The sequence below is a fragment of the Opisthocomus hoazin genome, chromosome Z, assembly GCF_030867145.1.
Source record: "Opisthocomus hoazin isolate bOpiHoa1 chromosome Z, bOpiHoa1.hap1, whole genome shotgun sequence".
In the NCBI taxonomy this organism is placed as follows: Eukaryota; Metazoa; Chordata; class Aves; order Opisthocomiformes; family Opisthocomidae; genus Opisthocomus; species Opisthocomus hoazin.
Window position 1 is genome coordinate 41,214,553 of NC_134454.1, and position 15,569 is coordinate 41,230,121.

General features: G+C 40.8%; 1 protein-coding gene across 2 annotated transcripts in view; it reads left to right on the forward strand.

The window, feature by feature from the left end:
- Positions 1-15,569, forward strand: part of TNFAIP8 (TNF alpha induced protein 8) — a 64,733-nt gene that overhangs the window by 35,787 nt on the left and 13,377 nt on the right. Inside the window, exons 1-2 of one of the 2 annotated variants that reach the window (XM_075410634.1) lie at positions 7,677-7,725; positions 7,915-8,018. The exons of the other annotated variant lie outside the window; for it this stretch is intronic. Of the exons in view, the coding sequence (XP_075266749.1) occupies positions 7,988-8,018 (31 nt within the window). The 5' untranslated portion in view covers positions 7,677-7,725; positions 7,915-7,987. Of the gene's footprint in view, positions 1-7,676; positions 7,726-7,914; positions 8,019-15,569 lie in introns of those variants that run through there. 2 annotated transcript variants of the gene reach the window in all.

Genomic DNA, 15,569 nt, shown 5'->3' on the forward strand with positions numbered 1-15,569 from the left:
AAATTTTTGGTGTCTGGAAAAGCAATTCTATAAGCCTGTACCAGTACCTGTTGCAGTCCTTGGTGCAAGGCCCTAAAAAGACAGCTAACCTTGACTTATTTAACTCCTGTCACATCCTTTATGAACTCCTGAGCATTCAGCAGCCATCATTGATAGCATCCACTATCTGTGGATAGTGACCAAGTCGTTGAATGTTATTTGGCATGTTTGCTCTGGAGAAATTGTCTTATACTTGCTTCTGTGCTGAAACCTTGTCTTCAGTAACTGGTAACTGCTGGATAAATAAGCACCACTCAGTGCGCAGTATCTACACGGATACAATAAAACCATTGGTATTCTTAGCGGATTTGTACAACATGATACCTATAGTTTGCGCAACAGAATCACGTCAGAGTTCACATCTCAGAAGGCATGGTGTTGCTCTGTGTGTGATTTTGCAGAGTTGTTTTGAAAGAAAAAAGGTAATCCAGTGAAACCCCTTCTAAGCTGAGAGCAGTCTTGTACCCCAGCGGTGTGCTGTTCTGTGACAAATGACGTTCATCTTGAGGCTGAAAGGTGGGGATCAATGTAAGGCAGTGTCTGAGTCCTATGCTGAGGCTGTGCCGTGGCATAAACATCCAACAATTAGTGGCAGATGCAGAGAAAGCTTATGAAGAAAGCTGTGTTTTGAGGCTAAGTCAAGACGTTTACCTACCTCTTAACCACAGAGCTTTTGAGTAGAGGCAACAACAGCTTAAAAAACAACTGTTGTCACTATTTGGAAACTTAACAATCTCAGCATGTTTGTAAGAGGGACACGTGTTTGGGAGATGCACACTGGGCAGTAGTCTCGACAGTTTGCAAGATAATTACTATTATGTTGTCTTCGCGGGCTGTCATTGCTGAGAATACATAGACGTGATTGTGAGTATTGCGCAGATGGACTTGTAAACTGCACAGATGAGACTAATGGGACTTAAGATTTTCATAGCAAAGTTATCATCAATATTAAGCAGGTTCAACTTTATGAAGTGTTTTGTGCATATATCTTCCTACCCTGTCTCTGCCCGTTTTCTGTCTGAGAGAGAAGGGCTGAGGTGAGCAGCCTCTGTAAGGCAAGTTTTACTGCATCCGTATGGAAACCAAGATCTATTACCTACATGCTGTTTCTTCTTGTCCTTAACTTGGTGGGTTCATTGTGAATCCATTTGTCACCCTGTACAGCTGCTTATTCTGCCAGTTCATTATCAGAAAGGAGTTCTTCAGACATACTTGCGTACAGCTGACTCTATGGTGGAGCCTTAGGTTTTGCTTATTTTGACAGAAGGCCACACCAGCAGTGTGGTCTGGGTTCGTACGACGCTAGGTTTGCCATATGTTGCTCTTGCTGTTTGGAGATTAAGGAATGAACAGGCCTCAATAAACCACTAGCATGGTGGAGAATGGATGCTGACCAGGAGGGTATAGAAATAGGCGAGGGGGACAGCACAGGGGATGGGGAAGAATAGGATGAAGTGCTGGATGCCAGATCGCCTGATCCCTTGGGGCTGAACATTTTGTAATTTGTTAACTACACGGTGGAAACACGCACCATAGTATCATTCGTGGGTCTGCCCCATAGGTGGAAGTGTTGTGAGTGCTTGAAGTGCCACAAGCACTGTCAGCTGAATTGATCTGAGGTCTGTTACGCAAAGGGGAAAAAAATGAGTTAACGATAAGGAACAGCAAGCAGCGACGATCAGGCAAAATACCAGGAGTGTCTGTAATTTTCAGATCTGGCTTACAGATCAGCCTGCTAATGTTCTAGTTTATGTTGCCGCTCTGGCTTTCAGTGGACTGAATTTTTCTAAGATGAAAACAGTACCTGGTATGTGGTTTATGCACATGAAGACAAATTGCTTAAAAATTCTGCACCATAGATAACTGACGTGTTAGAGTGGTGCTGTTATATAAACATACTTGAATACTGTATGCTGAAAACAGTATTTTTGACACCAGTCAAAAGCTAAGCACTGTCTACATTATCTTGATATGTTTTGTGTAGAAGATAATAAAACAAATAGAAATCAGGAGTGAAGTCTGGCTACAGCAACAACAGATGGGCTATTATACCTAATCCTTTTAGTTACAGAACTGTATAAACAATGCTATTAAAATCACACAGCTAATCAAAAGTCTGCTTTTTACTGTAAAATAATATTAAACCCCAAATTAGCAAAATTGCATAAGAGTTGGAATATGGTTTTGCTATGCTCACACTACAAAGACAGTGCATATTGCACTCGGTTTTGCAATAGTAGAAGTAACGCAACTATAGATGGTGTTGCTCTACCTCTGGGTTAGGAAATAACTTTAAAATAGCTCCTTGGTTTGCTAATTTGAATGTCTGTGTGTAACTGTTTAAGTACATAACCGAAAGCAGAACAACTTCGATGCAATGCAAGAAAACTGGAATTGTACTCTTTCTCTGTGACTCTGTGCCCCTGCCTCCACACCTTTCCTCTCCCTGTGCACCACTGTGCACAGGTGATGTCCATGTGCACCTTCGCACACACGAGATGTCTGCATGCAGAAGGCATAGAAAGCAGGTCAGGGCTGCTCTGGGACCTGCGAGGGTGCCTGGCAGGAGGATTTCTGCATCCTGGGAGCAGTGCTGGAAGAAGCTGCAGCTCCTTGCTTTGTGCTGCAAGATCTCAGTGCTCTGCAGAGATGCAAAAGAGCTCATCCACCGGTCTAAACTAACTAGTCTAAACTAGGGAGGGGCTGAAAAACAAAAATATCACCTGTTTTATAAACCTGTGCATGTTGAAATTCAGTGCAGTTATGATCTGCCTGCCTGAAAAAAGGTTGTAGGTACTGGAAGAGATACAGAAAAGGACCAATGGAGCAAGTCGAGGGCACACTTCTGTGTTGTCTTTGACTGCTTACTCAGTCAGTAACTTTTACAAAAAGATCCTTCTGGTAAAACCTACAAGTTAACAAGGCACCACTTGCGGAAGAGGTGGCTACAGTTAAGATCCTAATGATATCTCACTGTGACTTCCAGACTTTTTAATTTAACATTTTGTCCTCTTTTTTTCCATGAACTTGGAAAGTTACAAAATCTTGTGCCTTTTTTCTGAGATACTGTGTAAGTACGTTGTTGCCCTTCTTGACAGGGCAGCGTGTTTGGAGATTCCATAAATGTGTGCGGACCAGACCTTCTGCACTTACTTCTGCTTGGGAGATCTTGGATTGAAATGTAACAGTCTTACAGCTTGTTCCCTTTCAGAACATTAGTTTGAGAAAAACTCAACTACTTGAGAATTGGTGAAATGCATTTACAGTGACAGGCGTATCCTGTCATTTCTCATTATATTTTACAAATGATATGTACGAAGAAATCGTACATGTGAGTGCTTCAGGACAGCATCGAGTGTTCTCCTTGTCCTGTGTGAAAACTTGCGTGATGTGCCTGTAATCCACACCCAGTGGATTACCAATGTCAGAAGTTGAAAATTTGTCAACCCAAACCCTGTGTATCAGAAGTAGGTACAACTTGTCGGAACTAAAGAAGAGAGATGGTGTAAGCTTTCCTTAAATTACTGCATGATTGCTAAATGGCAAAGTTTACATAATCCCTAGGGTATACATTGAAGTAACGTATCTCTGAGTTCACACCATGAGAACAGCTGGTTGAAAAGCTTTGTTTGTAGTAGTACTATGGAAGCCAATTACAGAATCACAGAATCACAGGATGTTAGGGGTTGGAAGGGACCTCTGTGGGTCATCTAGTCCAACCTTCCCACCGAAGCAGGGTCGCCTACAGCAGCCCGCAGAGGACCTTGTCCAGGCGGGTTTTGAATATCTCCAGAGAAGGAGACTCCACCACCTCCCTGGGCAGCCTGTTTAACTATATAGTCTTACATAGGACAGTGTAGATCATCACTGATCCAGACAACATTCTCCATCTTTGCTGATTCATGGGAGAGAAAATCTCTACGGTATGGCTATTGGCATGTCATAAAGAAGCCATATCTGCACTTATGTTTATTGTGGTCTTTCAGGATACTTGTACACCTCTTTCGTCTCACAGTTGGGAGTAGGGTACGGTGGGAAACCCAGATTTCCTCAGCCGCCATCAGAGTTCTGTCATGTGGCTTCAAATAACTTAGTGCAGTCACAGCTGGCAAAAGGCATGCAGTTGGCTTAGAAGGAGAAAATGACTGGTGGCTATCGTCTGTAGCAAGGAGTTGAAGTTGGGCATGGACCTTATTTTTATTGTTTAAAGGCTTGAAATCCATTGAACATGATGTTCTGGAAGGGCAGAAGTTATCACCAGACAAGTTCAATTACATTAACCAAACATGAGGAGATTTTTTTTTAAAAAAATGATGAATAGGTAATGTCTGAAGTGTTATATTACCACTTCCTTCTCTAGAACTGTTCTAGGGCTGTGCAGGGTTTTTTTGCAGTAGAAGATTTATTTTTTCTTCCATGGCAGCTGCCTCCTCTTGAAAGCTTCTTCCTGATACTTTTCATGTAGTAGTGCCACTTCCCGTTTTTTGTGAACTAAAACTCTACAGTCTTTTTTGACATTTCAGCATTGAGCTTCAGAATCTTTGTGGCAGTAATTTTAGCACCGTTTCTGGGCTACTGTGATTTTCATTTATTTTAAATATTTATAAAAGATGTAATAGGATTTGCCATCTGTGTATCTAATAAGAAAATGCTTCTGTAAACAGAGCTGTCTCAACGTGCACGGAGACACAAAACATGAGTGGGATTTTGAGCTGGGCTGAGGATGTGCTGATACAGCTACCCATCCTTTCACAAAGCCCTGCACGTTGCTGTAGTAAGCCAAGGCCTGGCTGCAGCCTGTCCTTTGTATGGTAACCCTGCCTTAGTGTTAGTAGAAATGGGAACAATTTACAAACGATGACCTAAAAAACCAAAACAAAACAAACAAACAAAAAAAACCAACGCCGTTTTCTATAAAGTAAAACCAGAAGTTTTTTCTTCAGCAGAGAGGGTGTAAAGGACCACACTTCACGCTACCCCGTTGCCTTACCCAGCTTCCTGGCTTTTAGACTTTTAGCCTCTGAAACCTAGTATGTAAACCCATTTTTTGTGTGTGCGCCACACAAATGCTTAACTGTCCTCTGGGAATTCTGACTTCCCCTCTGAGACAGCATCTTGTAAATGTGTGGTGGGCTTTAAGCTCTTCATTTTAGGGAGTTGGTTTTTTGTTTTCTTTTTTCTCCCTAAGAGAATCTGCCCAATGAAATTTGGCTACTAAATTCTACTAATGCTATTTTTAGAGTTTTTGTCATTCCTTGTTTTGTCCTTCCTACTCCTTATTACATGCACAGTTTGCAATTAAAGAGGTTTTTCAGGCTTCCAGGCTGTTAACTTATCACAGGATCCAAAAATCAGTCTGGAGGCCTCATTGACTGGCTTATTTTGCTGCAGGTGATATAGTGTCATCTGTTACCTGGGCACCAGAGGTGTCCACGGACTGTCTTAAATTTTTATCTGCCTTATTTTTTTACTTTTATTGGCCTTCTAAGTAAAATTACTGCAGTTCATTAGGTGCAAACTGTGAAGAAGGTGATAATGTCCCCATGATCAAAGGCCATTACAAGTTGTTGCTTAACCTGAGATCAGAAAATTGCCTACTTAAACTTTCCTTCATCTGTTTGGGGGTCTTTTCAGCCAAGAGATGTGTTTTTAAGAAGCATAACAACAACAAAAAAACAGTACAAAATAATTTCTGCAATCTGAATTGAGACCCTGTACACAGGAGGAACAGGACTGAGTGAGGAGATGCGATCTTCACTCTGTAGGGAAGAAGCAAAACAAAATCATCGGGTTTTTCTTACCTGTCCAGAGAGGTCTGAAGTTTCTGAGAGATTTGAGAAATCTTTGTTTGTAGAACTTGCTGACTTTTAACCGCAAGGCTTACTATCTTGCTGTGTCCGTCTGTCATCTAAAATAACAAAAGACATCGATCTATTGTGTAAATCTGTGCATGCAGGGCTCTTGATACTGGGTTGTATTCTGGCTATTGTATCTCTCTGCCAACGCTCCCTTTGATTAAAGGACCCCAAAGGCTACTGCAATTCATCTTAACTAACACTATCCTGGTTCCTGTTCCTTCTCTACTCTGTGTGGGGTTTTTTGAGTGGTTTCAATCTACGCTATAGTAATTACCCCAAACAAGTAATTTTTTAATTTTTTTTTTTAACTTGAAAATATGGCTTCTTTAGCTAGTCCGTTGTTGTAATTACTTTTTCTTCTGTGATATTGCTTAGGGTAATATTCGCTTTGATTCTCCGTGCTTTGTAGGATGCAGCTGCTGTGCTTTGCCACACTACAACAGATGCTGAGGCCTGTAGAAGGCAGCTAGCTTCTTGAGGAATGTCCTCAAGGGACCCATGGAGTTGTGCGTATTGCAACATAAAAAATTACAAGAGTCACCAAGAGCCTTTGACTAAAATGAGATCTGTCTGTCTTAGGCATGGGAGAAGTACATGGCAAAGGACAGTCCTCATCACAAATAAAATCACTCATAATAGGACCAAGGTCGCTCATGTTCTTGAAGTACTGTGTACACCGGTCCCCAAAGCAACTTTGCCATGGCTGAAGAATTCATACCGCCCTTCCTGACTCTGTACCTTTTACTTACAAGACCATCCTACCTACTGGCAGTATTTCCATAAGCTTTAATGAATACAGCTGAATGTTACAATCTGAAATGCTTAGGTTTTTTTCCTATGTGTCCCAGTTCTGTGTGGCTGACACCTTTGGTGCTTTCTGACTTCATCTTGAAATATGCTTATTTCTACTTGACTCCAGGAACAAGCTCTCTGACTGTTAATAGTGTTACTTCCATGAAGACCCTGACAACCCTTCAGGCAGGCGCATTTAACCCTGTGAGGGGGAGGTAGGTGGGAATTTGATTACAAGTTGGAGCTGGCAGCACCGTCAGGTCATCTCCTGAGAGATCACACCTCTCCTTTTATCTGAGCAGTCGTGTTTCCACTGAGGTTTTGTCCTGTTCGCTGTACTAAAAATATATTAAATGAATAAGTAGGAAAAGATAGTTCCTTCTGGCTGTGATTTTACTGGAGGCTGTGCCAACTGGAAAATAGGCTTCTGAGTAATACCCCCTGATTTTGCTCCGAAGGCGTGTATGATGCATGGCGAGTTGGGGGTGGCTGCAAAAGGCCCCCATTCTCTTGCTGTGCTCTAAAACAGTGTCGTGTAATAGTTAAAAATAATGATCTTTGCTAGGATGCAGGGAAGTCTGTAGCACAGAGAAATCAGATAGTTTTTCCAAGAAGGAAAAGTGAATTGCTGCTTTAGGGTAGATGGCACCATGCGCTGAGCATGAGTTAAAGAAAAAATAATTATTTAAACTATCTGCAAGAAAGCTGCTGCTTCTCAGCTTTTAAGCATGTATTTAGTCATCCTGTATTAGTCAGCGTAATTACAGAGACTACAGAACTAATTTGAGATAGTAACCAGTGTTGAAATGTACAATTTAGGCTTAAAAAAATACTGATTTAAGTTAGATTTTCCTGCACGTTAGGAGAGCCCAAATCTGATTGTCAGTTACCGCAATCAGACGCTGCTCCGTGCTCAGGGCTTTTTTGGTCTCCCCTGCTTGCTTTCTCATACCATGCTGGCAAGCTGCAACAAGTGAAACTCCACCCTTCCTACGGACCGGGGAGAATAAAATGCATAAAGGGCGGCTGCTGGCGAGTAAGACAAGGGTTTCTGTGAAGGTGCTGGTTTTCCAGACGGTCGCTGGTGTGCAGCTGAGAAAGGGGCGGGATCCTTTTCAAGTAGCTTAGCTGTGATTTGCTGAATTCATAGACTTTTCTTTCCCCCTAAAATCCCAACCGTCTCTCTCTTTTTTTTTTTCTTCCCTTTTTTTTTTTGGTTGAGAAGTTGACTTGCGTGCAGCAGCTTCTCAGCGTGCACTTCAGCTGTAATCTGGTCCCCAGTGCCTTGCGCTGACACCATGAGCTCGGAGGCTGATGAACCCAAGGAAGGTACGGGTTTTAACTATTTTAACTGTTTTCACAGGAGGGGAAACATGCACACTCGCGTCGCCAGCACCGCCTTTGTGAGTGTGGAGGAGAGTTTCTCCTTGCTTTAGCTTTTGGGTATTCAAAAGGAAGGGAGGAATGCCTTGGCAAAATTCTCTGAAGTCCTGCCGATTTCACTGGATATGAAATAACCGAAGTGTTGGCACCCAGGCATATCTCTCTGTCTTGGCAGTGGTAGTTTACTCACGCGTGAAACACTGATAAGTAGAAGAAACGGTGTTTCAAAGCACTGGCAGTAGAATATCAAAAGGGGAAGATTGCTTTAATTTGGAAGCACTGTATTTTTCAGCAAAAGAGGAAGTTGCACGGGGGAGAAGTGAAAGGTCGTTATTTTGGGAACAAGCTTGGTGCCGCTTACTTCTTTGCCCAAATGACTGTGCGTGCATGCGTGTTTGTGCGCATGTGTGCGAGTGTGAAAGCCAAGGGGAGTGTGCCAGAGCTACAGGGTTTCATTTACTGCTTCTAGAGTGGAACGTATGGAGGAGCTGGAAGTGCTCCAACAAAAATACAGTTATTCACTCGTGTTGATTGGGAGGGGGTGTGAGCCAGAGTAGGACAGTAGGGAGCAAGCGGGGGTGGAGGAGGGCGATTTCCTGAAAGTGCCTATATACAAAAGAGCATTTATACAGAAGAGGGAACGGGGCAGTAGTGGGGTTATACACTGGATTTCTTAGAACGGAATTGATGTTTCATGGTTACGAGTAGTCTTTGGGAGACTCAAACTTACAGGGATCCAGTATAGCTCAGAAAAATAATTTATAAACGCCAAGCAATAAGCAAGCTCTAAGGCAACCTATGCATTTTGTATTTGGTGAAAACAAATTTTCAGAATATTTTATATGGTTTTCCCCTCACGCTCTGTACAGCTTCCCCCACTTGAAGAGCAACTTTACCAGGGACTTGTGCCTGCTTACTTGCGTAAAAGACTATTTTGTTGATTTGCAGAACTGAATGAAACTTAATGCTAGTAATGCTGATAGAACCTGCTTCGTAACGAAGCACGATAGCCTGTGTTTTGATAAGAATTACAATAATGCTTGCTGTTTTATTTTTCTTCTTCTCATCAAATGAACAGATGAACTAAAAGGCAGCTTTTTTTTCCAAGAAAATTCTGTAGGACAGACTTATTGAAAAGCAGAACTGAAAAAAGCATTTCTATATAGAAACTGTTTGAAAAAGACAACATGTGAATAAGAATATGGCAGTGTGAGCATTCTCCCTCAGTTTTACAGCAGGAGAGATCAGCATGCATGTCATAGCATGAAAGGTCCTCTGGTTTACATACAGGGAACTCCAGAGAATTTTACCAAGTTAGCTATATTTGAAATGTAAATTTTCTTGTCTAAAGAAACCTCTCACCTCCTTAAAGGACTAAGATTCTTAAAATCCTCTGAAAATATTTTTGCCTTTCTGTGCATTTCTCTTGAAACAATTTGAAATGCCAGGATCTTCATGCTGAAAAAAAGCATTTGGAGCGGTGGCGGAGACAAGAAAGAAAGGGTAGCTTTTTGGTTAGTTATTTTTAGCTGGGAAAATATTTGGGTTTTGCTGTCTGGTGATTTTAGTAGGTTAGAATGGAAAATAAAAACTGTAGCTGTTGTGGGCAGATGAGGTACAGATATCACTGAGGTTTTTCAGTTGGTCTGTAAATATATTCCTGATAATACACTCCGATCTGTAAAGGAATAATTTAGAAGATGCATGAGAAAAGGGATTTAGTGTGTATGAGAATAAAGGTTGGGATTAACAGGTGAATATGTAGAACTGCAGCTTTTACACTGGTGTGCCTAGTGACTGAACATGGCATGAAAGATCAGTGATCAAAATACTGAAAAATACAGTCAAATGCTTGTGGATTTGTAGTGGTCCAGTGTATGTGGCATAAAATAGATATTCAGAGTCTTCCAACTGACTGTGTTTCATCAAGAAACTGTGCTTTTTGCATAAACAAAACTGATGCTTCACAAATTCAAACTGAATTTGGGGCTCAGGCTTTTGACACTGAGCATATATAATTTTTAAGTGGTTTACCAAAGGGCGAGTGCTTGATTTTTACTTTAGGTGCAAGACTGCATGTCAGTCTCTGACTTACTCACAAATTATGAGGCCCGGCAAGGCACTTTGTAGGTAAAGGTCTGTGACTGATTATGGAAGGAGGGTACATTTGGACAACTATAAAATAGTTTTATTACCAAAATCTGTACATTTCAAGGCCAAAGCTAGCAATGAAAGCGTAGTGGTTAATCTGCTACATGCTCAAAAGTCAAAGGGGGAGAAAGCTACAGGAAAAACGTTATTTTGATGTTGTTGGCAAGCAAAGGCAGAATTTTCTATTTTCCTTAAAACAGAGATGCTCAGGTGGCCAGGGAAGCATCACCGGCCAGGAGCTAGTAAAGGGATATATGAGGACCTCTCAGACTCAGTTGCAGCTTCAAGGCGTGACTCTCGGACCGTGTGCTGGAAGATCATCCTGAACCTCGGGAGGGTTGAGGGCACAATTATAGCATCAAACATTGTGTATGTTCTGACAATGATCTGATGCTGAAGTAAGCAATACTTCCATTTACTTTGTGCAAGTGAATCACAGTATTTGCAGACCATAGGGATATCTATAGAAGTGGATTTAATGGGTTAATATGTATTATTTTGTAAAATCTTCATAACGAAAGGTAGGTTTAACTACTGTAAAAATGAATACCACTTTTTACAGTGAAACCCAAAATCATGGTCAATTTTGAATGGTGAACTCTTGAAGATTTTGTTTTTTATAATTAATTGAATAAAGATAGAGTCTTTGATCTTAAATCTTACTTTTTTAGCCGGAACTGTGAGTAAAAAGGCATTTCTGGAAGACAAGCATTACTTCACTGTATTTTATACTAATTGCTGGATATGGGGAATGCAGCAGTGTTATCTGAGCTTTTCAGCTTCTGCCTTTGATCTCTGCATGGTCCATATTAGAATGGTAACATGAAACAGTTTTGTTTTCTCCCCTCATGCTGCTTAGTAACATTGGAACAATCTTTGTATTCATCTGTATACCACAATGCTGTGGTGAATGTGTGTGTGAGTGTGTGTTGGGGTGTGTATGGCATCAGTCTGTATTGCATCTACTGATTCCAACAACTGTCATGATATAAATAACCCTGGCACGTGTTCTTGTAGCTACTTTTGCCTTGAATGAATCAAAGAGGATGGTGAAGTCAAGAAAAAGACTATAGCATTAAACTGCATGGCATCATTTCAATCTGGTGTTGCATGGTGGCGTGTCATGCACCGAGGAAGGTAACAAATGGTTTCAGGCTGTTATTTGACTTAATTTCTTTCTGTCATCTGAAGGAAATATTCTTAATGCTGTCATATTAAAAATATGTATAATGAATATACCTTTTCAAATACATGCCGATACCGATTAAAATTATTGGGGTGTTAATGGATTCCTTACACAGTATTTCTTCAATAGAAGGAAACAGTAATTTATGTAAAGCTTCAGAAAACTTCAGGCTTATTCTGCAGGTTTTATGTTGTATGTTTAGAAAACCACAGGAGTTGAATCTAGTGTCTCAAAGGAAAAGTAAAATAATAACAGATACCAGAGTGAATGCAATACATAGCCTATGAAACAATGGATATTGTATTACAAACTAGGAAACAGTGAGAGCCTGCATTGCACCTTTATGTCACTTAAAGTACCACATTTCATGGGAGAGAGAGATCTCTGCATTCCTACAAGTGCTGAGAGTTTTTTTAGACACAGTTAGCACTTTTTAATCCTAATGAGATTACTGAGGAATGAGCTCACCTGTTTTGTTCCTTTCGGAGCTCAGAGCAGAGACACAGGGGTTATAAAATCACAGAGCACTCACTGTTTTGAGAAGTCAGTTCTCCTTTCTGTAAGTAGTCATGGATTTGCTTTGACGTTTTGCAGTCACCTCTCATTGTGTGAAACTTTTCCAGGGCAGAATCATGTTCACTTAGATAACAAATTGTCTGTTCTTATGCTCCTACAGGCCACTTATTCCATCCAAAATGTTGGTGGGAGTGCAATGTATGATTCTCCATCCCACTATCTCCAAAACTAGCATTTGTTAGAACCTTTTATGCTTTTATGACAGTGTACGCGGAGAGCCAAACTCTGCAAGTAGAGTGTTATCCATACAGAAATGCAACATGTACTAGGTGGTGATAGTCCCATTTCGTGTTAACTTTTGAAGTTACAGGCTGTTTTCAGGCATAGTAAGAATAAACTACATGAAAACCATAAGATTAAACAGAAATGCAATGTTTCAGCGTCCCCTTTTGGACCCAAATCTCAACAGTTTTATGTGAATTGTGGTAGCTTTTGACAGCTGCCAAAGTTAGAGATTGTCCCTTCTCTTTTGTGGAGTTGGTTTTTCCATGTGAAGTCACAGGGTAGCAGCACAGACAATTAGTACTTACCCCAACTATTAGAGCCACCTTCAGCTCTCACTTGCTCTTTACCTACCCTCACTTGTCAAAACTAAAATCTCCGTAAAACAGCAAGGCCAGTAAAACAGGGACCTTTTGTTCAGAGTAGTCTGAAGAGTTCAGTTCAGCAGCAGGAAGAATCATCTGGCTGCAATGGATGTGTCAGAGGTCTAGATTAGTCAATTTGAGGACTTTTTTATTCCACAGGTAACTTGCCTACTGCTGAAGAAGGGAATTAAAATATTACTGGGGTCATATGTATCAAGTATGCAGCTCTATAAATCACAGCAGTGCTTAACAATTTGGCATTTTGTGTAATCCCTTGTATAGATTATTAGAATTAAAAATTAATAGGACAAGCTAAAAGCAAAATGTATCACTTTATTACAGGAAAGAAGGAAAAAAGGAAGTAAGTTTATGAGAAATTAGAAAGAAAGAATTGTTACTAACCGGACACTGTAATCCCGTGTCACATATGCATGGGGAAGGCACTGCTAGAGGTGCAAATATTGGGGGTGGAAGGAAAAGCAAGAAGCTGACACCTTAATGAAGAAGGAGCAATGGAAAATTTGGAGGAAGCAAGACAATGGTACCTGGGCAAGTCAGAACTTCTAGATTTTGTTAATGTAGTCTGGAGGATTGTACATTTAATGAAGCAAGATGCAGGAAACAGGTAAAGGGCTTTGAGGACAGGAGGGCAGCTGCTGTGGTTTGTAGTACAGCTGCTGCTGCTCCGTCCAGATGTGGGCACTTGAATCTCTCAGTACGAGCACTGACTTAAGGCTGTTAAACCCTAAGACTCTAGAAGCAGCTCTGCATCCCACCACTTAAAAATCGAAAGACTTGTTGGTTTATATTTTCCTAGCCAAATCAGGGTAACCTTTAAGATAACCTGTCAGTAAATGGATCAGGTTCATTGCTGCTGCTTCTACAGGCTCAGAACTGAATGGGTTGAACTGGTGGTGGTTGCTGTATACCACGTTTGGAAGTCCATATGGAGGAGCAGTCTTCTGCAGAACACTTCGTACCCCATGTGTTTAGCAGTCTTGTGCTGGTGGAGCAGATGGGGAAGCTGGGTGGTAATTAGAGCAGAGGCCGCAGGATAAGCACTAGCTGTGGCTGGTGGGTTACTTCTGAGAATCATTGAGACTCTTAACAGGTTAATCATTTAGCTGTGATTGTTGGGTTGAATGCTAGATTGCTTTGAGAAAATTCCATTAATGTAATTACACTTATGCAATCAAATCTTTCAATCCACGGAAAACTACAAGACCCACATATTTAATTTCAAGTAAGATACAGGCCCTTAAGCTATCTGCTCAATAGAGAGAATCATAGATTAACTGAGGCTGGAGGGAACTTCTGCACGTCATTGGGCACAACATTGTACTCAAAACAGAGCCACCTTTGAAGTTGGATCCAAACTCAAAGTTAGATGAGGTTGCTTAGGCTTTTTCCAGTCAAGTTGATAGTGTCTTCAAGTGTGGTGGTCAACATATTCCAGAATTTGACCACCCTTGCTATGAAGGTGTAATGAGAATTCCTCTTGCTGCTGCTAATGTCTGTTGCCCCTTGCTCTCTTGCTCTGTATCCTCAAAAAGAGCCTGGCCCTGTCTTCTCTGTAACTCTTCAGTAACAAGTTAGATGTATCAGTTAGGTCCACTGTTAGTCTTCAGGGTGAGCAAACCTGGCGTTCTAAGCCTGTCCTCTGTATCATGCACTCCATCTCCCTAACCTTCTTGGTGGCTGTCTGCTGTGCTTGTTCAGTTTGTCAGCTGCTTTTTTGGATAGAGATTGGGAGGCCAAAACTGGACACAGTAGTCCATGTGTGGGAAGATAGTACTTTGTTTTCAAATTCTACCAGTCTTTTCCATCTTAGAGAATGGATTGTTGTGCTGGACACTCAGTTTCTCCATCTTCCTTTCATGTATCTGTTGATGACAGTATTTGCTATATTATAGTACTTCTTGGACCTTCGGGTTATTTTCTTTGAGGAATTTGCAAACTATGCACTGTCATAAATGAGCCAATGAGCTAATGAGGTTAGAAATCAGGGAGAAAAGTCAGTGAATCTCTGGAGAATTAAAAGGAAGTGTCTGGGTAAGGCAAGGGCCTTGTACCGATGTTCAGAAAGGCTGTATTCTTTATCAGTAGCATTTCCAAGTATAGCAACAGGCTAAATTAAAAGCACACACCATTCGTTTCATCAGTAACAATTTATCATTTGGTCAAATCTTCTGTTAAATGTGACAGTTTCATAAGGGTTCTTAAATACTGCTTTTTGAGAAGCCAGTTGCTTCCCCCCCCCCCTCTCCCCTCAGATATTTGCAATGCATTTAACGCAAATAAAGCAAATGAAAACTATATTGCAGGTGTTATTTCAGCCTTCTGGACTAATTTTTTTGTTACAATTAGATTACAAAATGTGGTAAGAGGAGAGCATTTCATAAAGAGGTGTGAAAGAGCTACTGAGTTTTATGCTACTTTGTGAAACAACTTCTGTTTTTCTTTGTTGGTGCATCACAATAGAAGTAGTAGGCTAAAAATAGTTCTATCTAGTTCATAATGGCTTTAAAGCCAAAATGATTTTTTTAATATTTAAGGATAAATTTTTCATATTTGCTTATTGGGTTGCTTCTGCTACTTCACAGATCCAGTAGTATCCAGTAGTAGTTGCTGTATATGACTTTGTAAGACATCTGAGTGCTTAAACTGACTGTTTCTGCATTAATAAATAGCACCAGTTGGAATGTTAGTCTTATACATATTGACATTAACTTTTTTTTGGTACTGTGGAAGATCTGGAAGTTACAGATTTTCATGTTTTCTCTGTCTGCATTAGTAGGCTTGCCGAGTTAACTTGTGTTTTTTAATGGTAGGTGGACACTTTTGTGCATGCATCTCCATCATGAGTCCTGAACAGGATACGCTGTGGGATTAGCAATGTAAATGCAACTGCCAGCAGCTTGATTCTTTAACCTTAACACTAGCAAAAGCACAAGCCTTAAACCTGCTGTCAGTTGGGCACAGTCTTGTTTTGAGTGA